We start from the raw sequence: 22,183 nt of genomic DNA on the forward strand, positions 1-22,183 counted from the left end.
TCACATCTTTGTTGCTGCCTTCTTGTGTCTTCTCCCATCCCTACTTTCTTTACACGGCCCTTTCCTACGATCTAGCTCCTTTCTCCCTGTCACCACCAGAGCTGGTACAAACCCAACAAGAAAAAAAACCAAAACAAAACAAAGAAAGAAAAGAAAAAGCCAGGTCAGGCAGAGTTTGCTGGCTTAGCAGCCTAGGTCCTGCACAACACCTCCTCTCTAATGTACTGCATCTCCACAGCAGAGAACAGCTACCCCAGCATGTTCAGCAGTGGTATTGTTATCTGTCACATCAAGAAAATAGAGATTTGTCCAAGAGGTCTGAAGAAATGTTACATTGTCAGCTCACATCTCAACGAATTAAAACTCCTGGAATCTAACTGATCTGAATAACATCATCTATCAGCTTCTAAATGTGGCTTTACTTAGAGCTACTAACCATCTTATGTCTTCAGAGACATTCCAGAACAGAGTAAACAAGTCAAATTGCAAGGGCTCATTGTCCTCAAATCATTAAAATTCATGCATACTGTTCCAAAATCAACTCCTCCACTGCCTTCACTACATAGGATTTTTACTTGTGTCTGTTTTTCAATGCTTCAGACAACAGAAGACAGTAACACAGACCAAGCTTACCTAAAATTAAATTAGAAAGCACTTGGTTCTGAAAAACAAAAGAATGAGGGTGTTTCTGCTTTGATTTCTATTGTGTGTAACTTGCACAGATTTGTTCTGTTCATGCTTTGCAGCAGTCGAAAGCTCTAAAATCACATTATTACAGCACCAAGTCTGCACAAGACTCCCTGCCAGATCCTGGTGTCACATTAACGCTGGTGCTCAGGCCAACAGGAGCACAAGCTGCCAAGCTCCCTGGCCTGGCCAATGCCCCTCTGGAGCTCCTAAGGCCAGGCAGCAGGCCAGCACAGGCTGAGGATGAGGAGACACGCAGGAACCAAGCCTTTCCCTTCCTCCTCTGTCCCCTCCTGCATGTGCCTCCCCAGCTGGCGTGGCACACACACACAGCAGCGTGGTGCTGGCACACAGAGCAGGGTCAGCAGCCCTGCTTTGTACCTGCTCAACAACTGCCCTGCAACAACCCTGTGCCCACAGCCTGCAGGAGGCTCTGGGAAGGATGGGCAGGATTAAATCTGCCTCCCTTACACAAAGAATGCATTTCTCAGCTGAACAGCAGCAACCCTACACATCTGCACACAAACTGTGAGCCCCACATATTCACACAGCACACTGGATACAGTGAATGTCCATTTAATTACCCATGGGTCAGCACTTTCAACACCAACATTTTAACTGAAAAACAACAGACAGTTATTTAGACTAGGTACAAACCACGTAATTCATTACCACATTTCTTCTAAATTTCATACTGAAACTTGCCCTTTATCTTGTTACTCATTAATTGGTGATAGCTAAATCATCTCAAGTAATAGGATAATTCATGTTTACCTTAATATTGCCTAAAGTCTTGAAATCTGTTACTCATTTAGCCAATAATCAAACTGATTTTTCTAGATGTGAATATACTGTTTTTCCGAAGGGATAACCTGTCTTTTTATTAAGTATCTGTATTTGAGAGGAGGCCTGATATCATCAGCAAAAAAATTAAAAAAAAAAAAGAAACAAAATACAGAAATCAGAAATGCTAGATCTTCCACAAGGGTCTAGAGTTCTTGGTTTTCCTCTATTATCCATATCACCCTGGACATGCAATAATACTAACAGCCATTTACTCTGTTCTGTGTACCATATTACAAAATAAATTGCTAAGGCACTGAGTGATACAAAATGATAACACCTGATCAGTCAGTCTCTGGAAACCTGAAACAAGCAATCTACTTTCACCACAGATTTTCTGCATAACAACAGACATATCCACCTGTCTTCCATGTCTCAGAACTCCATGCACAGCTAACTTGGAGCATTCCATGGATGTATCCACTAAGCAAAGTCTAATTATTGTGGTCAAAACTATAAATGTAAGGGCTATCCTGTTACTTTGCAGGAAATCAAGAATGAAGAGGGAGATAAAAAGCACCACATGCATAAAAACCACAAAAAACCTTTTATACTTTTGAGGAAGAAAAATCCTATTATTTTTATTGCAGATGCTTGTGAAATCCTGATCACTAGTAGAGCTGATGCATGAAGTGTCATAAAAATCTGTCCTTGTGAGCTTAAATTTCAAGTAATTTTAAAAGAACTAAGAAACATATTTTCCTAAACTTCACATAGTAACCACGTATCATATTAGGAAGTGAGCTGCATCAAAGTTCTTTTTTCACATGCTGCATACACTTCTATAAGCTGAAAGGTTTGCCATTAAAATATACTTTCCTTCTCTCAGTTCCTCTTGCAAATACACCTTTAGCAGACCAGGTTCACACTGCTGAATTTCCCTCTGCTCTCTTGGTTCTAGCACCAGCAGCAGCTTCTGCTTCTAGTGGGATGCTCTTTTTCTGTATCACTGCCCCATACACTGACCACACTGCTCTAGTGGCACTGTATTACACAAAGCAGCAAAATTCAGTACTTCTGATGAGCTTACACACAGTCACATAAAAATAAACTATAACAAAAAAACCTTTAAAAAATCCCTTCCACCCCACCACTAGCTCTTCTAAAAGCCTCACAAGCCTTCCTGACACTGCACAGCAAGCAAGTTCAGCGATGCAATTAATACCTGCTCTGTAATCAGTATCAGCACATTATCAGTGACCTGACATGAACATGTTCTTGCATTTTAGTGTCAGGTGTCATTTCAGACAATTTCAGCAGTAAACATTTCACAAACTGCCCCAGGCACCCACACAAGGCAGATGCCAGGCATGCCCAGCCTGCAGGCTGTCTCCAGCAGCATCCAGGGTGAAGGTGACACAAGATTTCAGGGGATCTTACTGGAAACAGCCTACCAAGCATTGTTTTGATCTAATCCACCCCTGAAAGTCTTTCATCTTTATGTCAAGAGCCACCATGACCTCTTTACCTTTCATCCAACTTTTCCTGGTGCAGTTTGTAACCCTGTAGATGGAGCTGAAGAGCAGTTTAATCTGCCACAAGAAACTCAATCTTTGCTACTGAATATAGACTGGAGGGTTGGGACAGCTTTGGGAAGAGATGATCTCAGTTACTGCACATGTTACACTGAACTAAAGCTGTCACTGCAGAAAGCAGCCCTCCCAAAAGTTCTGCTTAATAGGATGAGCTAAACAGGGTGACAAGTGCAAGAAGCTACAATGACACGATTTTTGAATATGCAGTTCTTGCATAAAATAAAACCTAAGCTTCCCAAATCTCCTGAAGTACACACTCCTCCTCTCTCAGTACTAGTGACTGCTCTGGCCATACTTTCTGGCACCAGGTTAAAATGACACAGAAAACTACAAATGCAATAAACATTCCAGTGAGCTGACACTGTTCCCTTACAGGAGAAACTTTTACAATGCAGCTTTTTTTTTCCTACAAACCTTCCAGCTGCATCTGAAATGACCACAGTGCATGCAATGTGCCTTACAGACAGTGAGAAACATGAACCACCACAAGAACAGAAGTCAACAGCAACTCAGAGAACTCCCACTGCTGCCAAACTGCAGTGAGTGCTCAGCAGCACATTCCTGCCTGGAAGGGCTGAAGGACAAGGAATTCCCACCCAAGCCCCAGTAAGGACATGGGCACAGCTTTCCCCTCACCCAAGGAAAGGTATTTCTTTCAGCTGGGTGGCCTGTCTGAGAGAAAAGAGTGAATGCTCTTGTGGTTGAAGTGGTGAGCTGGAATTCAAGTTCTGGGGTCAATTTGTAGGGAGATTTCCTGTCTAATCTGTGACAAACCCGCAGGGTAATTTCCTCTGTTCTGACATAAAAGTACCTTTTTCTTTTTCTTCTCCCTTCTTTAAGATGAGTTTTCGGGAGTAAGAGAGCAATAAAAAGAGCCATGCATTTTTATCTTTGGGCATACAGTATTTCCTAGAAACCCCAAACAAGCACTAAAACCTTTGATTGGCTCCTTCAGGACCCCAAGCTGCATGGCTGATTTATTTTTTTTTTTTTTTAAACACAGACCTGGTAGTGTAGGAGGAAAGCATTTTTTTGGTTGGTTGGCTTCTAAAAACAAACAATCAAATAAACAGACACCACCCTCCACCAGAAAAATCACAAACTTCCAGGCTTACCAAAAGTTATTTTCCAAATACACTAAGGAAGAAAGAAATTCCTTATTGAAACTCATCCTGAGAACTTCAACTACTCTAAACATTACCTATTGTGCAACATTAAAGCCACTGAAGCAGAATTGCTTCAAAGCACAAGTCCTATTATATTACAGCTATTTAGTAGATGAGTTCTGCTGCAAGAGGAGACAAAAATATATCTGTTTTTTATTATAATAATAACAATACAATTTATTACTGCGATAATAAAGGAATAACTCTATGATAAGCTACTGTTTAAAGTATTAAAATACAGTTCCTTTTAACCTCCATTTATAGCAGGAAATTCTCAGTCCCCTCCATCCCCCACCCCTCTCCCCTGTAAAAGGTCAATCAGGTTTTGGCCAGACATGTCAAACGCCTCTGTCACAGCACTGCTGCTGCCAGCTCCAGGCACAGCCATGCCTTCCCTCGGTGCCCAGCAAGTGATCCAACACATGGCCACACAAACCCACAGCAGATGCACACTGACTAGAGAAATGAGCTGACTCAAACAACATAAGAAATGTGTTCTTCTCCCAGGTCAGTTTTAACCACAGTCAAATGTTTTCAGCTCGTGCAGCCTGGTGGGATCTTCTCCCAAAAACTCGGGAGCACACAGCTTGTGGTTTGGGAGGAGCACCTGAGAACAGCTCTCAGAAGTGACCAGCCTCCTAAACACAGAAGTCACTGGTATTCTTTCATGCTGAATAATCTCAGCATCAGCAATGAAGTAAATTGTTTGATGGTATGCAATCCCATTGCACACACTTCCTTCTCTGCATTTTGATGTTGACCTGAAACCCTTGCACAACTGAAACACACAAGTGGTAAAAATGAAATAAGCAAGTTATGAAAACAAGCTCATTTGACAAGCATAAATATTTATAAATTGAATGCATTTGGCTAATTACAAACTAAGTGTAACAAGCTATATGAATTTCATAATTAATACAATCAATTCCTGAATTTACTTACATAATTGAAAAATAATTTAAACAGCTTTCTTCAAAACAGAAAAAAAATAATATACTCCCTTCAAGACTTTTTATTATATCAAAATACTGGCACATTAAGTAGTTAATAAAAATGCAGCATGTGAAAAAGCCATATTCTCTGTGACTGACAAAATGTCAAGATAAAGCTTAGAAAAATGTATCAATAACTTTTACTGAGCACTTTAACCATGACCACATATTGCTATGCAATCTTAATATAACTACAGATTATATGGTAATAAAGCACCATCAAGGAAAAAGTATCAGGGAACATGCTAAACACTTCCTATTCTGAACACTGAACATGGCAACCTTAAGAATCTGACTATTCATCAGACACATGCTTTATAGTTCTTATTTTTCATTCACTTAAACATCATCATGTAGAACAAGCTCCCAGACTGTTATCAGGGCTGGAGTCTCTGCTTCCAGCACACAAGAGCTGTAACCTGAGCCAAGAGAAGTCTCAGGCCAAGGCAGGAATGACCCAGCAGGAAAATTAAATCTAGCCTGCAGACCTTTCCAAATGGCTCTGTTTCATGAGGCCCTTCCTCTGTGCCATGGCTGCACAGGCAGCATACATTTCCTACCCTTGCTGCATTTTCAGCAGCACTGATTTCCATATAATATTATATAATATCATGCTTATATTCACGATACTTACTTTACACATGCTCTGGAAGTCAGTGCCCCTAAGTCCTCAAGTTCATTGCATACAAGCCAATATTGCTTCTGCACATGCAATCACAGCCAGGAAGGCACCAAGAATGGGGCCCTGTGAGACACCTCCATCAGCCCAGCACAGGCAAGGCACCATTCCCAGCACAAAGCTTCAGCAGGTCATCTCTTCCAGAAGGTGGTGCTTTGCCAGGGACTTGCCCAGCTTTGCTAGTTTGTACCTTGCATTGATAAAGAGAGCCAATATGGAAAATACAGCTACACTGCCATATCAAACTTTGAACCAAAGTTTGAAACATCTCTATCTATTAATCCTTTACTGATGACTACTAGAAAGAAATTTGTGCTTTACTCTTTGACTTCTAACTGCACAGCTGTTTTACTGCTGGATTTTTTGCACTGGAAAGTTTTCTAGTTAATTAATAGTGTAAAACAAATGGGAAACAGAAGCACGTGGAACAGGTTTTGCTTTGCTCAACCTCAATATAAAAAATGTTGAAAAACATCACAAAGATGCACACGTACACATAACAAGATTTGTAGTTTTATGTTCAGTTTGTCTGAATTTTCAAATGCACAGACTTGTCAAGGTGAAAGACAGAAAAAGGATCATTTTGCTCTCATCTTGTAGCATACACTGTTTTGTTGGAGGTGGTGTGTGTTAATAATTTTCCACAGCCTATGTGATCGCTGGAATAACCACACATCTTAAAATGCTGTGGTTTATTTGACCTGCATCTACAATACTCAAATGTAATGAAATCTAGTTGATATGCTACTTAGAAACTAATATCAACAACTTAAATCTCAGCACCACCACCATTAGTGCTAGGACCTACAAGGAATGTAGCACCCTAGTACAAATTATTCTGATATCAGATGTCAAATGCATAAACACTTCTTAAATTAACATATTTTAAATGTTTTTAGTCTATTTTCTGACCACTGATAAATCAACATTTATCTTCAATGTAACCACACATTAACTAATTCATTTTGCTGAACTGACCAATTAGGAAACTCAAAACTGCACACACCCAAAATTTCAGAGCAGGAACAGCAAAAGATTTAGCAGAAGAGTAGACTATTAGTTGACTAATTTAATGCCCAGCTTCTGTTCAGAGGTATATTCAGCCTACAGGTACTGAGCTGTTCTAAAATACCAACTGCTCAGGATGCAACCACAGCAATCTCCTGTTAAAAGTAGCTCTGCAGCCACAGCTGTTTCTCTACTCAAAAGGCACAAGAGCACAAGTGAAAGCACTGAACAGAGATTTAACAGTCACCCCCCCAAATATCCTCCACGAAAATCCTACTTCACTTCATGTGGTCCAGGTAACTCATTGCAAGCAAGCAAATATGAAAACCGTGTTTTTCTTCATTGGAGTACATAATGAGAATTGAAGTGTAAATCTGTTATACCCAGGTTTTTCCAGCTGCATGGCATGTGCCAAGGAGTGCCACCTGCATACCAAGGTATTAGCAGTGACTGTCCCTGCTCCCAGGCAGAAGACTGCACATTTTCTCACTTCAACTGGGTCCTGAGCACCCACAGCCTGTGTATTCATCATCCTTCCTTTCTAGGTAAAAGTGGCTTTCAGCACTTGTAGATCCTTCTTTCAAGTGTGTATAACCTCTGGTATATCTACATCAATCAACCTGCTCTCCTTTAAGTTTTTTAAAACTAGGGATAAAGACCCATTTATGGGGTTTTCAAACTGTAGATGCTCACCATGTAATTTCTTAACTGTCTTTAAAACTCTTAAACCCTTTTTATTTGGTGGTGGAGAGGCAAGAAATGGGACTGTTGATGGGATTTTGTTTGTTTGTTTGTTTTATATGACGAATTCAAATACAGCTTAGGTAATCATAGGGATGGCAATGTTTTTCCCCACAGTAGCAAGGTGTCCTTAGCCACTCAACACAAACAACCTCTCAAGAGGGTTAAAATCTCCCCCAGTTTCCTCTTACACAAACTGACTTTCCAGAGAAACACTTTCACAGTGATTAACGAGAGCTGGAGATGAAACTTGCTATTAATTATAATCATACCTTTTCCTAAACCAAACCAACATATTCACAAAGTGAACACAAACACTGTCCAACTCACTGTTAAGGCACATGAGCTCCAGCTCCATTACAGAAAAACAAATGTTTCTACGTACCCCTCCTAGCAGTTAATGAGTAGTTTTTTGGGGTTTTTTCCTTCTCTACAGTTTGGATATTTTACAGTACCTATCACAGTACTCCAAAGAGAAATTTCTTTCCAGGCTTTTGAGGCAAGAAACAAGTTAATCAATGTGTAGTGTATGAAAATATGATGAGGAATATGAAAAAATAAATCCTTGGCCTTTGTATTCTCTGTCTCTGGCCCCTACAAACAGAAATTTGCAGGATGTGGGGGAATGCAATCATCCTTGAATATTCCTGCTATACAGAACTAAGGAAGTAGGTCTGACACAGAAAGTTTTAGAAAATGCCTAGCCACCTTTCCACTCACAGAGCAAAGACAATCCAGTTACATGTATCAATATTCAGAGAAAAGGGATTTTCTGCATATCTAAATTTCAGGTTAAATTTACTCTGTGAAATTGACTTTGGGAGTGTCCCTCTTCTTGACCCAACCAGGATTTCATGTCCTCTGTGAGGACAGAGGTTTTGCCTAGTTAATAATTCCTGGCAAGATGAGCCATGACAAAATGTCTACTGTTCATTTTTAACAGATGTGAGAAGCACATACACTTTAAAGCTCTTGCAAAAGTGGTGGTTGAAACCCTACATTTTGCAAATTTGGTAATAGTGGCTTTTGCTGTTTATTTGAAAATGAAGCAAAACAAAGTGCAAATCTCACCACCTGGTGAAAGTAGAAATTCAACTGTAGGTCACAGAAAGAAGCATAAGTTCATATTGTGGCATGCTAAACATTGCTGGGTTTTATCATGTCTGACTTGTTAAGAAACATTTATACTTTCACTCAGGACCAAAGCATATCATGGTGGGAATTATTTATATATGTGGTAGGAGTTTTAAGTATGATTAGCACCACCACCACCACCAAGGGAACTAAAAAGGCCTTAGCTTTACAGTAATAAGCAGAAACATCACATTTTAGGCAGTTTAAAAAATTAAAGCATTTGAGGAAACTTTACAGACAGCTGGAACACTGCTAGGCTGTTTCCATCTACAGCAGGGCTGAACAGATGCTCATCCACTTCACTAAGCCCTCCCCGAACTAAGACCAGACTGTGTGTAATATTAGAAATTTCAAACTAAGTAAAATTCAGAATTGAGAGAGGAAGAGAAGCCTTATCTGAAGAGTTTCTCCATCAGTTAGACTATCAGCTGAGCTGAGGAAATACCTACTTTTCCAGGAATAAAACTGCTGCAAGGGAATGCATGAAGGGATAGAGGACTCTCAGGAGCTGAAAGGATCGTCCCCATAGACACCAATTAGCCTACAATGCCTGTATTTTAACTGAATAATTGAAATAATTACAACTCAAGTGCCAGGATTAGAAACTGCTTCAATATTTCTACAAAAATTGCTTCAGCTTTTATCAAGTAACCCTTGCACCCCACAGAGAGAGATGTGAAACCCACACATCTGTAATTCAGAGTTCCCCACTTAAGATACATTTTTACTGTGGAATACTTCACCTCAACTGTCTTGCCTGTCATTTTCACTTTGTTCTCCATCCCATACATTGAAATGGGACACTAACAGACTACCTAATTAAAGGTCAAGACACATCTTCAGTCAGACAGAAGGACCTGACTGGAGAACAGGAACTTGAGATGTTCCCTTCTGGCCATCCCCAGGCTGCTGCGTTGGAAGCAGGACATCACAAGAATATCTCCTGTTACACAGCCAGGGGAGCTTGCTTTATACTGCATTTTTTGCCTCTCTTCTAGAGCATGTCTTTGTCTCTTTTCCGTTCATTCTGTTTGAACCCTAAACCCTGTGCATAATTCAATTTGTACATTTTGTCCCTACTCTCCTACTTCATTTTATGGGTTTTTTTCTTTAAGAAGAAGACTGAAAGGATTCACCTCGTGCCCTCCTACTAAATTCAGCAACTTCCTCCTACCCCCCTGCCCAAAAAAGAGCAGCAAAGCAACTGTTTCTCTCACTGTTTTTACAAGGCTATGCTGAGATACATCAGATGTCTACTGCTGACAATTTTCATTCCTGTGAAGGACAGCACTGTCTCATTTCTTCATTTCAATCACTTTTCAAGGTCTGTTTGTGAGACATGGCATTCCATTGTCCTGCAGCACCCCACAAGCCCAGCTGCCTGATCATCTTGTTTGCAGCTGCCATGGAGTCACCATTTCAATGGCTTGCAATGCTGCCAGTCCCCACCTGGGATCCCCCCCAGCACACTTTATGAGGGGCACTGGGAACAAAACCTTTGGTGAAGTCTCCAGCAGATGCATAAGCTTGCTCACCACAGATGAGTATTATTTGCTAAATTACTACAAGGAGCTTTGGCACTAAGAGTCTGTAGCTGAAAATACCAACATGAATACCAACACTTAAAACCAACAACTTGGAAAACAGCAGCTTCAACATTAAAGTCAGTATCAGCAGCAGGAGGAAACAAGCAATGAGAACAAGTAAACAGAATTAACAAGTGCAAGAAAACCACTGACAACCACCTACCTACCCTGGAAAAAGAAAGAGTTTAATAAAGTGAAATAATTTTTCTTTCATCCTTTGAAATCAGTATTAAAACTCAAACTCCATTAAAGTCAAAACCACAACCAAAATGAAATACAGAACTACCAGGATTTGAAAACTATGCTAAAATCTTGTCTATACTAGCTTTCTAATACTGGGATCAGCAACAGCACTAGAAGTTCTAAAAACCTCAATACTGATTTTTAAATCAGCTGATGTGAATAATGCAAAAACAGTCAATCGGGCAGGTGACTAAAAAGAAGGTTAAAAATGTCTGGCAGATATACAGCAGGAGCACATATGACTATTTTTATTTCAATTGAAAGCAGACCTGTTAGGTGTAAAATGCAGTAAAAACCAAAGCAACCTCTCCTTCAAAATGCTTTTAAGTCACTAGAGATACACCAAGGAAGAATGGCCCTTAATCTCAGTAAATGTTCAAATCTGACAATAAAGATTATTCTTAAAATAAAAGCTGATTACAAACCAGTTCTAACACAGAATTCATGATACAACCTCAATGAGAAAGTTCATTAAGAAGTAAAATTACTTTCTATGCAGAATACTAAGCCCACAGAAATACCAAGAACTGTGCCTTATTAAAAATTCCCAAATGTACTCTACAATTTCAGTTCTTATTTCACTTTCATCCCCAAAGTAACCCAGAGCAATATACCAGTAGGCCTACTGACTGAAGACATTCCACCATTATTAAATATGGGAACATCATATAAAGTAACTGATAAAAAAGTATAGTTGTTGTATAATATTTAAAGGCAAGCAAAACTAGGTGGTTATCAGAGTTTGGCATCAACCCAATGGCAATACTGCTAACAAATTAATTTACAGCATAAAGGACAGAAACATTAAACAGGTCATTCAGCATGGTTTTATAGAGAACAAGCTGTGGCAGATAAGCAAATATTCATCTTTCAGCCAAGGACTATTTGTAATAAAGATAACCACAAAGGTGTAGGGTGTGTATAAGACACCCATGAGTTTTTGATTTAGTAGTATGTGCCAAATGTTATTTTAAAATGGCTATAAAATAAAGTATACATCAGGATTTCCAAAGTGGCTTGCTGACCTCAAAAATACTCATCAGTGGGAAGTTCCATTTCACCAACATGCACTGAGCAGGATGTTGTTTAAAATATTCTCTCCACAATTAATTAATTCTCTGCTCTAAACCAAGTGCTACTGGACAATCCAGCAGTAGAAATCAGACCTGAACAAGGCACAGGTGTGCAACTCTATTTCTGCCAAAACAGCCAAAGCACACAGCAGCAAGCTCATTAAAGACAACTGACCACACTGGATGAGAAAAAAACAAAATAGGTAAAGTTCCAAATTAAGCTATCAGAAACATTTGTGCAAATTTGAAGCAGGCGGGAAAGGATGTTTAGACTAGACCAGTGCATCGTATATAATTCAACACTTTGGATTTCCAGCATCTCAGAGCCTGAGAGCTTACTTTAGTTTGTCAGTGTAAACTAAAGTTGCCTGTTACAGCCTGTATCTTCATGAGGAGAAAGCAGAGAATTCAGAATACTCATTAACCCAGCCAAAAGGCACAGCAGGAACCAACAGCTCAGCCTTGATGAAATTGATGGGAAGAACAGGAGGCAGGACACCAAAGCCTTTCCAAGCACAGTGATTCTTCAAGAGTCTTCAAATTAAAACTGGATGCCCTTCTCAAAGACACATTTCAAGGTTAGTTAAAAGGTTCAGTGTGGAAAAACTTATAAAACCATGTGACAAAAATTAAAGCAGATGATTACATAAACCTCTGTAGCCTTAAACTCCCTTAAAGTACAAGCATTCCTGTTGATTAATATTTGAATTAAGTTCAGAAACAATGACTTTTTCTGTGGTTTTTGTTTGTATTTTAAACAGCATTCAGGAAGGCCTACAACACACGCCAGTGACACTCTGTTAACAGCACGTGGATGATGTTTTTGTCTGGGAATTGGATATGCCAGTGGCTGTGTGTAACTACCAAAGGCAAGCAGATGCTATTACACCTCCCTACTACTGGCTCACCAGCCATGCAGCAAAAGCAGCAGCGCTCTGACCATGCCACCCCAAGGGCCAAGGCAGATAACACCAAAGAGCACTACTCAACTTCCTTCTTCTTTTACAGACATTTGTACAAGTTCAACAGAAGCTTCTTGAGAATCAGAAGGGAATGTAAAACTGAAATACCAGACAGTCATTTCCTACATGCCTGCTCTTGGAAAAAACATGCCGGAAAAATTTCGGATGGACTTTCTCGGTGGGCGGATTTGCTAATCTTAGCAAAAGCAGGTAAGCAAAGCATTTCTAAAATAAGTTATTTTTGAGCTACTTTCAGCTTAGTCCAGCTACAAACTGGAGTGATAAATGACACAGCAGGATACAAAAGCCCCGAGCAGGTTTCTTACACCTACAAAAGACATCACAGAACTGAGAGTATTTTTCACACAAGCAAGACCTACTTTAAAATCAAGAGTAAATAACAGATTCACAGATACATTTTGTAAAAATATTTTTGCTTTCTTGGTTTGCTTTTTACCTCTCTCTGCTACTAATTGATTTCATGCCCTTATCAACACCTTTTAAAGGTTCCCATTTCAGTTCAGATAGACTATCCTGCCTTTTTTTCTTCTACTATCAATAGACACATTCTGTACTGGAACAGGTGTTCTGCCTTGAAATTCTGGTGCAAACTCCAGAAAAGAAAAAAACATTTTTGCAGGAGATTTTTGACAAAACAGCACACCCCTTCACTTTCCCAAACTATCTGTCTAGGCTGACATTTTCCATGAAGACCCAGAACAGCAGATCTCATGCACACACACAAATCCCTCTGCACACTTCTTTGAGAACAAAATACAAAATTCTGATTATTTCCAGCATCCAAATCTGGTTGTCATTGGGAAAACTCTAACAGGTCACATTAGCACACAGGATTTTTCTGATCAGAAAGCCTGTTTGCTTTCAGGAGATGGCTGTTATTGAAAGCAACAACTTTGTTCAGGATTTAAGTAGGGGGTGAGGAAATAGGAGCTGAGTAAGGCTTTTTTTTCTATTGTTCCTCTCAACAGGTGGGAGGCTGTTCACACAGCTCTGCAGAATGGCAGGGGAGGCCAAAAAGCCAGGAAATGCAACTGCCCTCTACCAGCACTCCAGGAATGAGAAGAGTTAAGCTGGGAGCCAAGGTGCAGAGCTCAGGTTTAGCTACAGAAACAAGGGCAGCAGAGGTCTCTCAGTAAAATACTGCCACTCACACCCCGCAGCAGTCCCGTGTCCCAGTGTTCCCTGGCAGCAAGTGCTGCAAGCAGGCACTACAGACAGTGATAACTCATGGCAAGCTCACAAAAGCCAGCATATGCCATCAGCACTTCAGATCAGACTGGCTCATCTGAATTGGTGATCCTGTTGGGGATCCACAAATTGGGATTTCTAGGACAATTCTTGTCCCTACAAAGCAAAGTCAGGAAAAATTAAAGAGAGGTGTTCTTGTAAAATGCTAGAATGCATTAAAAGTGCTACATCAGGCATTTTGGAGTGGGAACATTTTTAAATTAATGCTTTTCAAATACTCTGTCTTCACCTCAGTCAAAAAACTAAGTAACAGAATAAGGCTTATTATATTTTAATTTTCTAACTCCACAGGAAATGTCTTACTATAGTAGGTGAATTCACATGAGTTAAATTACCAAATCTAACATCCTAGAGAAAGTATGTAGCAGCCAGGGACTAAAACTCCTCTTGTTCTTAGAAGCATTCCCTTTGTATGAGGTCTGTCAGTTCAAAACAATAACAAAGAAAAGCAAAATGCTTCCAGTATCAGCTAAAGATTACATGGCTTTCACTCAAATAGGATGGCTTGGTTACATTAAATACTGAAGAGCAGAAAAAAAGGAGCTACAAATCCAAATTCTACCAATTTCAAAAGAACCTTCCTGACCAATACATACCTACACCCAACTGAAGTATTTCAGCTTTTGTTACATGCAGCAATTCATTCTTTTGAAAAGCAGTCACCCCACCACCCAGGCTTGAAGGTAGTCTTATTTAACTAGAGAAGTTGTGCTGTGCCAGGCTTAGCCCATTAAATATGACATCTCCTTGACAGACCTTTTTCACCAAAGAACTAAGGAAATTCACACAGGAAATCCACTTCTGGTAGTGCACACTATAACCAAAACTCACTGCTTCTCATCCCAACACACAGCATCTCAGATCTTCAGGCGCCTGTTTCTTCCCAACCCAGGCACGAGCCGTTCCATTTCCTAAAAAAGACCTTGCAGAAATACACCATGAGATCATACAATTGAGATTGCTATATACATATAAATGAACCCTCTGCAAATGGCTCGAGTGATCTTAGTAATTTCTTCTTAATATCTGATCTGAAACTGCACCTTCTGATGCAATGCTCTCACACTGCCAGAGAGCACTTGAAATACCCCCAGCTTTCTCCCTGCTTTGTTCCCTCTCTCACTGTTTGTTACCAATAATAGCAGGTGAGATAAAGTTATCACATATATTTACTTACTTTCACAGTCTTGCACATGAACAGCAGCATAACTTCATTTGCATTTCAGGCTACTGGAAGCAGTACAGCTCGCACATATTTTTGGGCGTACGCTTAGTCCAAGCTGACTTCACCAATTTCAGCTTGAAAGCAGCATTTGTTTTCACATGTTTTAGATGAGAGCACATGTGAAGTTAGTGAGCACTCAAGCCTGCCAAACCAACACCTTTCCCAGTCAGTTTTCCAAGTGCAACTACTTAATGTAGGTCTCCTGTGCTTAATTAACACTTTATTTTCAACCCTATGACACAAGGGTGAACTACAAATACAACTAATAAGATCCTCTGTGGCAAGCAATTTAGGTAATTCCTAAACTGACTATATCCACGCTGACACCAATAATACTGCAAGCACAAAGAGATGCCATATTAACACTTACACCAGCATGGACACAAGAAGTAGGAGGAAGACCATCACTGGCAAACTTTAGAGGGAAAATATTCAAAATCATTAGAGACAATGGTGTGAGCTGCAGACAGCAAAGAGTCTCTGTGGCCTTGCACTAAAAACCTCCAACAGGATCAGTGAAAGGTTTGCAGATGAAGCTGTGTGGTTCAAGGAGTCACCTTCACCTACAGCACACAGGTTTAGTCATTCACCTGCTATTTTGGCTACCTGTCAGGTCCATTTGTGCTTCACAGCTTGTCCTCAACTCTTGATAAAAATCAAAGCTGATTTGTGTCATTACAATGCCCGCAACAGGAAACATACAAAGCGCCCGTCTGTCAGCACAGCAACACTGCAAGGAGCTGGAGGGTGGAGGAGCAAACTGAAAAGGGTTTAGAATCACAGTGGAGACAATCAGAAAATTTTCTATTCCTCTGACATGTGAATGACACATATTTCAACACTCCAATAAAGCTCATCTCCAGTCACCTGCATACTAGAGCCACACAACAAAGTATTCTGACTGCAAATGTGTTTACATTATGGACTATGTAAATCACAGCACAAGATCGATCTCACTGGCCTGAAAAAAGTTATGTTTTACACTCAATTTTTCACTGCTTGCTGAATTAGAAGTGGTTTACTCAGTCGTGCACACAGTATAGCATACCAAAGCCACAGCATCAGCTAAACGTGTCGGTTTTCCAGACAGCCTACAGGTTGCCATTAAAGTCTAACACCTCTCCTCTCTTTATCCAAGATGTCAAAAACAGGCAGAGTTTCAGATTTAAGGAAAATACTTCCTTTTTATAAATTAAAATCTGATGAAAATGTAAGCTGATCAGTCCCTAGAGACATTGCCAGAACTGTAATGTACACAAGCATTTTTTCCAAGTTGTTTACAAACAATACACCTACCAGGGGTTCAGAAAGATGCTGTGCCTTTCCAACAGGCAGAGAGAAAATGTCTGACTGACAAGGCGCCTTAGCCCCTTTCAACATTAGAAGGCACTCCGCCGCTACCTAATTAAGGCACATTCTCTTCTCGTAAAGTATTAACAAAGCACACATTTCCCCGACTAGCACTATATTTGTCATCCTTGAATAAATTACTTCGTTATTGTATTTCATGCACTCTTCCGGCCCACATCCTGCTAGACACTGAATGCTTACTACTAGGAGCAGATGAGAGGTATGCCTAGGCAAGCTCCATTTCTTGGCTAGATGGATTGACAATGGAAAAGCTGAGTATCAATAAAACAGACATTACGGTCAGAGCAAAGTATCCCCTGTGAAAAATCACATGAGGTGAGAGTGCACACACACAGGTGGGATTGGTGTCTCCTAAAACATCTCCACCTGCACTGGCAAGGATGTTCGGGACAGTATCAGAGTTACCTTTAACAGGTCTTTGGCAAGTTACCTACTCTACATGCAGGCCATGACCACTACAACACCTGAACAACCCCTTTAGCCACTGAATTAGTAAAAATTCCTATAATTTAAACTCCTAACTCCCAAGCTCATAGACAAGAACAGAACAATATTTTTGTAGTATTTTGATATGCACTTTTCTGAGGATTCCTGCCTAACAGCATCACATAAAATGGTGTTAAACTCCAAGTTATCCTCACAGTGCTCATAAACCAGGAGCTGAGCTCTTGCCGGGACAGAGTGCTGCTCTACTTGCACTATTTTTAAGAGTCTTATTTAAATGAGTTTTCAAATACCTTGAAATACAGCAGTTAACGAAACATTACAACAAAACCAGACACTTCCTCATGAGCAAGGCGCTATTCCTGCAGCTCGCCTCTTCTGCATAGTGGCTGAAGAGGTGACGGCCGAAGAGATAATCCGTAATCTCCGCAGATTACTTAAACTCTAAGGAAATCTCTACTTTGAGAAACTTCAGGGGAACGGAGAGCATCGCCCTTCCCCTGCCCGGCCCCTCCCCGAGCCGCGGCCGCTCGGACCCCGGGCAGGGCGGGCCGGCGGGGCCGCCTCCCCGCGGGGAGCCGGGCGGCCACGCGGGTCCGGCCGGGGGAACCGCCTCGGTTCCTCGCCGGTTCCGCTGCCGCTGCCCTCCCGGCGCCGGAGGGGGCGCGAAGGGCGCGGGGTGACCCCACCTGTGCGCTTCCCCCGCGGCCGGGCCGCGGTGACAGCCGGGCCCACCCGGGGTGACTCGTCCCGGCGAGCCGAGAGGCAGCCGGGGGCCGGCGGGGAGGCCGCGGCCGGGGCCGGGCCCGCCCTGCGCGGACACCCCGCGGCGGGGACACCCCCGCTCCCCGCCCGCCGGGCCCGGCGCGGCGCCGCCCGCACTCACGATGGTGACGCTGGCCTTGCGCAGGTCGCGGTTCTCCTCCTGCAGCGCCTTGCACTTGAGCTTGTAGGTCTCCAGCTCGATCTTCAGCACCTTGTTCTCCTGCTGCAGCGAGGCCAGGCGGTTCGTCAGCTCCTCCAGCCGGAACGGCGAGATCACGATCCCGCCCGCTTTGCCGCCCCCCGAGGAGCCGCCGCCGCCGCCCGCCGCGCCGCAGCCGGGCCCCGCGCCCGGGCCGCCCCCCGACAGCGGCCCCGCGGTGCCGCCGCTGCCGCCGCCGCCGTCGGTGTCGCTCTCGCTGGCGCTGTCCGCCATCGCCCCGCGCGCGCCGCCGCCGCCGCCGCCCGAGCAGGGGGCGGCGCCCGCCGCGCGCCGGCGCCGAGACGGGCCGCGCGCCCGCCCACAGCGCCGCCTGGCGGCCCGCGCCGGCACCGCGCCAGCCGGGACACAGCGGGACACGCTGGGACACAGCGGGATGTGCAGGGATCCGGGACACTCCGGGACACAGCGGGATGTGCCGGGATCCGGGACACTCCGGGACACACCGGGAGCGGGGATCCGGGACACACCGCAATGTGCCAGGAGACGGGATCCCGGACACACAGAACCCGGGATGTTCCCCGGTGGGGGCTCCCTACTCACCGAATCCTGTACCCGGGATGTGCCCGGAGGGTCTCTCCCACACCGAGCCCGATGTCGGGATGTGCCCGGGGGGGATTTATTGTACCCCGGGAGCTCCGTGGCGAACAGCCCGTTCGCGGGACTCATCTCATTGTACCACTAAACCCGTGCTGGGGAGCCGGGGGTTCGCCACACACCACCCAAACTGACCCAAACCTTGTTTTGTTTGAGAATTTTTGTCCCACAGCGGCTTACGGCGCTGCCCGGGCTGCACCCCCGGCCCAGGCCCCTTCCCCGGGGCAGCTGGCAGCCCCTCGGAGCAGAAGGAGCGGGGACCCCCATCTGCCGAGCCCCGGGGTCTGGGGGGACAGCCCCGGCCGCCAGCCCTGCTCCCCTCACGGCACACAGACCAACCACCTGGCAGGTTAACGCGGCCCTCCAAACATCAGAAAAACTGCCTTGAATTAACATATATGGACACCCATCTCTCATTACTGATAACACATTTCCTTTAGTAGGTGCATTAGTTTCTTTCAATTTTTTTTCTTTTTATCTTTTTTTTTTTTTTTTTTTTTTACTATTTCTTTGCAGAGCAGCAGCGAGCTATAGTGGAGAATTTGTGCCACTCATTCTATGGCAAAACATGGACTGCATTGCTCCTGGATAAATTAGTCCCCAAGACTGTATAATTGGTTTCTCAATTATTTATGAAGGGGTCTTTAACAACAGTAATTCTTCCATTAGTGGCAAGTAAGGATTTCATTATCTCTAACTGCACTACCTTTTTGTTCCGTGCCATAGTATATTTCAAATTTTACTCTTTTTAATGACTATAATATATGGAGGAATTCCATCTCTGTAAAGTAATTATTCTTTTCACCTGCCTGGGAATATGAGTGCAGGTCGTTTTATTTTTGGTCTTTTAATCACAAGAAAAGGGCTGTTCCTAGTTCTGAGCTTTGGAAACTGTTTCCTCTGATCTCCGTCCGTGTGTCTGTCCCTGGCACACGATGCTGCCCCAAACAGGGCTCAGAATGGAGAGGGGGGCAAGTGGGAGTCCCCATCCAGCACCAGCAGAGACCCACAGCTTTTCCTCAGCCTCATCAGGAGGCATCAGTTCAGGGCTTTTCAGGCTAGAAAAGGTCCTGCATCCCCTTCCCAGCCCTGTGGAAACTGAGGCACACTCCTGCATCCCATTACCTCCACACTGATCCTGGTGATGACATTAACATGTAATAAAGACACCAAGCAACCCTCATGACCACCCTTGCTGCCCCTCAGCTGGATTTGCCATCTCTGGGCTTAGTTAGGCTGGGATTTCTCCCAAACACAAGAGCATTGTCCTCAAGAGATGCTGCCATAGATGCACAGAGCAGTTGATGGTGTCCATGAGGTCTCATGAGACCTTTTTCAGTGCTGTCCTAAAATGCCCCTGCAGCAACTCCTGGCTCTGCAGGGGCACACAAGCCTGACCACCTGGGCAGCTGCCAGCTCCATGCCCAGGCTGAGCCTTTCCACCAGCATGGGCTGTGGTGTAAAAACCTTGAGGCATTAAAATAGGATCAAAAAAATAGTGAGCACTGTTTTGGACAGGTAGCTGCATTTCACCAGAATTGCTTTCAAATAGGTGTGCTGATATTTGGGAAGCTAGCTGGACACCATAGGGTCATGAGGAAATGTTATTTCATCCACAGCACAGGCAAGAGCTGCAAAGCTGGTTTGTCTCTGTGCACATGCACATGTGCTCCTCAAATCATACTTATTTCTAAACTAGCAGGTTTCTACCTCAATGTTCTTGCTCTGTCCGTCTGCCCAGCTCTGATCAGCCAGTTATCTCCACTGCTTTCAGCAGGACTGCTCACATGTGAGCATTCAGTCTTGCTGAATCAAGGCCTAAATATTTTGAAGGCCTGAATCAGCAGAACACACATCTGCTCCAGCCTAATCTTACCCAGCAAGCCCCACGGCGTGCTTAACCTTAAGCCACTCTTCAGACCTATCCATGTTAATCTTAAGTGCTTTGCTGATTTGGAGCACTATAATTTTTCAGAGGACGTGTCCTTAGCTCCTTCAGACACTAAAATTAGCCTGAAAACAGACAGGGAGGTGTAGGCAACATCCTCGACCCAGCAGCAGGGCTGGATTGGCTCAGCCAGGGGCTGCGTCCCTGGGATCACACCAGGCAGATCTGGTGCTGCCTTCAGCAGAGCAGTTCTGGAGTGCTGCAGAGAGCAGCCACAGAGATGAGGGATCTTGAGGCAGCAGGGGAGCTCTCCCCCAGCCACTTTTGCTGTGCCTCTCTCTCTGCTGGGCTGGCATCAGAGGTCTCACTCCCAGCCAGCATGCTGACTTTCATAACAGTGAATTATAACTTGGCACTTCTGTGGCTGTCTCGAGTTCAAAGCCATGCTGAAACATTAACTAATTAATTCACACAATAGCCCTGGAAGGCAAGAAAGGGAGGTAGGAAGCTGAGTTACTTGCCCAATGACAAACACTGAGTCAGTGGAGGAGTGGGAGGAAAACTCAGGGGCCCTGGATGTTTAGATCTGAGACAGCATCCTTCTTGTTGCAACAGCAGTTCAGTCATTTAAAAAATAGCACCTGTATATTTAATTACAATTACAGCCAACTACTCCTAATTAATAGATTAAACAGGGTCAGAAAATGTTATCCTAATTAGCACCCCCCAAAAATTAAAAATCACATGCTTTTCACATCTGTAGGATGTTAACCAAATCAATTAAAAATATAAATATGTGGTATGAGCAAAATTAGCAAAACCCCCTTTTGAAGACACGTACAGCAGAGTCTGCCCCACTGACAGGGCAGCTCAGGTGCCACTGCTCCTGGTCCCCACTGCAGGCAGTGAGGGGCTTGGCATCACAGGAAAAGCCACCACAACCATCCTGCCACCACCACAGCACCTGCAGGACAAGGTCCCCACCCTCCTTGCCTCAGTATCTTTGTATTGCACGAAAAATAAAGCAGAACTGTAAGGGGGAAAGGTGTTTGTAGAAATAAAGAATATGAAAATGTCACCAGCACTATTATAGCAGGAGAGAAGACCAATCAAGAAGAAGAAATAATAAAACAGGGATTTATTCACAGAAACTATCATTACAGGAGGTAATGGGCAATTAGAAACAGTGTTCCATAAACTCACATCAGCAGCAGAAATATTGTATAAAATGCATTTCTAGGTGTGAGGGGTTAGAAGAGGTGTGTTCAGAGATTTAATGTCATCCTTAATGTAATTCCAGAGGTCCATTAATTGGCTGGAAGACTTCCTATAAGAATACAATTTTATTAAAATATTCAGTAGTTATAGACTGAAGAGGGAAAGGCCAACTGAAGCTAATTAACCTAAGGAAAAAAAGTCTGCACAGTACTCAGAGTACCTGACTGAAATGGGGGGGTGGAAGGGAAAGAGGGAATGGAAAGACAAAGTTGCAGGAAAATGCAATTAATGAAATACACTGCTAGGAAAATAAACTGAAGCAGCACTAAAAAGAACATGAACTGTACATAAGGGAATATTGAAAGGGGGAAATGGAGTGCATATGTGGAGAGGTTGTAGAAAGGGAGAAAGCTTGGTTTGAAAGATATTTATATGAGCAGAAAAACCCCAAATTGTGGATTAAGGCATCTATTGATGCAAGTTAAAACATGTTTTCTAACAAGCAATTCAGATGAAAATAATGTCATGCTGCTTTGCTTT

At 43.0% G+C, this 22,183-nt stretch overlaps 1 protein-coding gene across 2 annotated transcripts in view; it reads right to left on the minus strand.

The window, feature by feature from the left end:
* CCDC6 (coiled-coil domain containing 6) overlaps window positions 1–18,185 on the minus strand; it is a 51,206-nt gene extending 33,021 nt beyond the window's left edge. Inside the window, exon 1 of one of the 2 annotated variants that reach the window (XM_054637682.2) lies at window positions 17,845–18,182. In XM_054637682.2, coding sequence (XP_054493657.1) covers window positions 17,845–18,156 — 312 coding nt within the window. In that variant the 5' untranslated portion in view covers window positions 18,157–18,182. Of the gene's footprint in view, window positions 1–17,844 lie in introns of both variants that reach the window. The other variant, XM_077183361.1, reaches the window with a different exon arrangement.
* Window positions 18,186–22,183: the final 3,998 nt, after the last annotated feature.

The sequence above is a fragment of the Agelaius phoeniceus genome, chromosome 9, assembly GCF_051311805.1.
Source record: "Agelaius phoeniceus isolate bAgePho1 chromosome 9, bAgePho1.hap1, whole genome shotgun sequence".
Lineage (NCBI taxonomy): Eukaryota > Metazoa > Chordata > Aves > Passeriformes > Icteridae > Agelaius > Agelaius phoeniceus.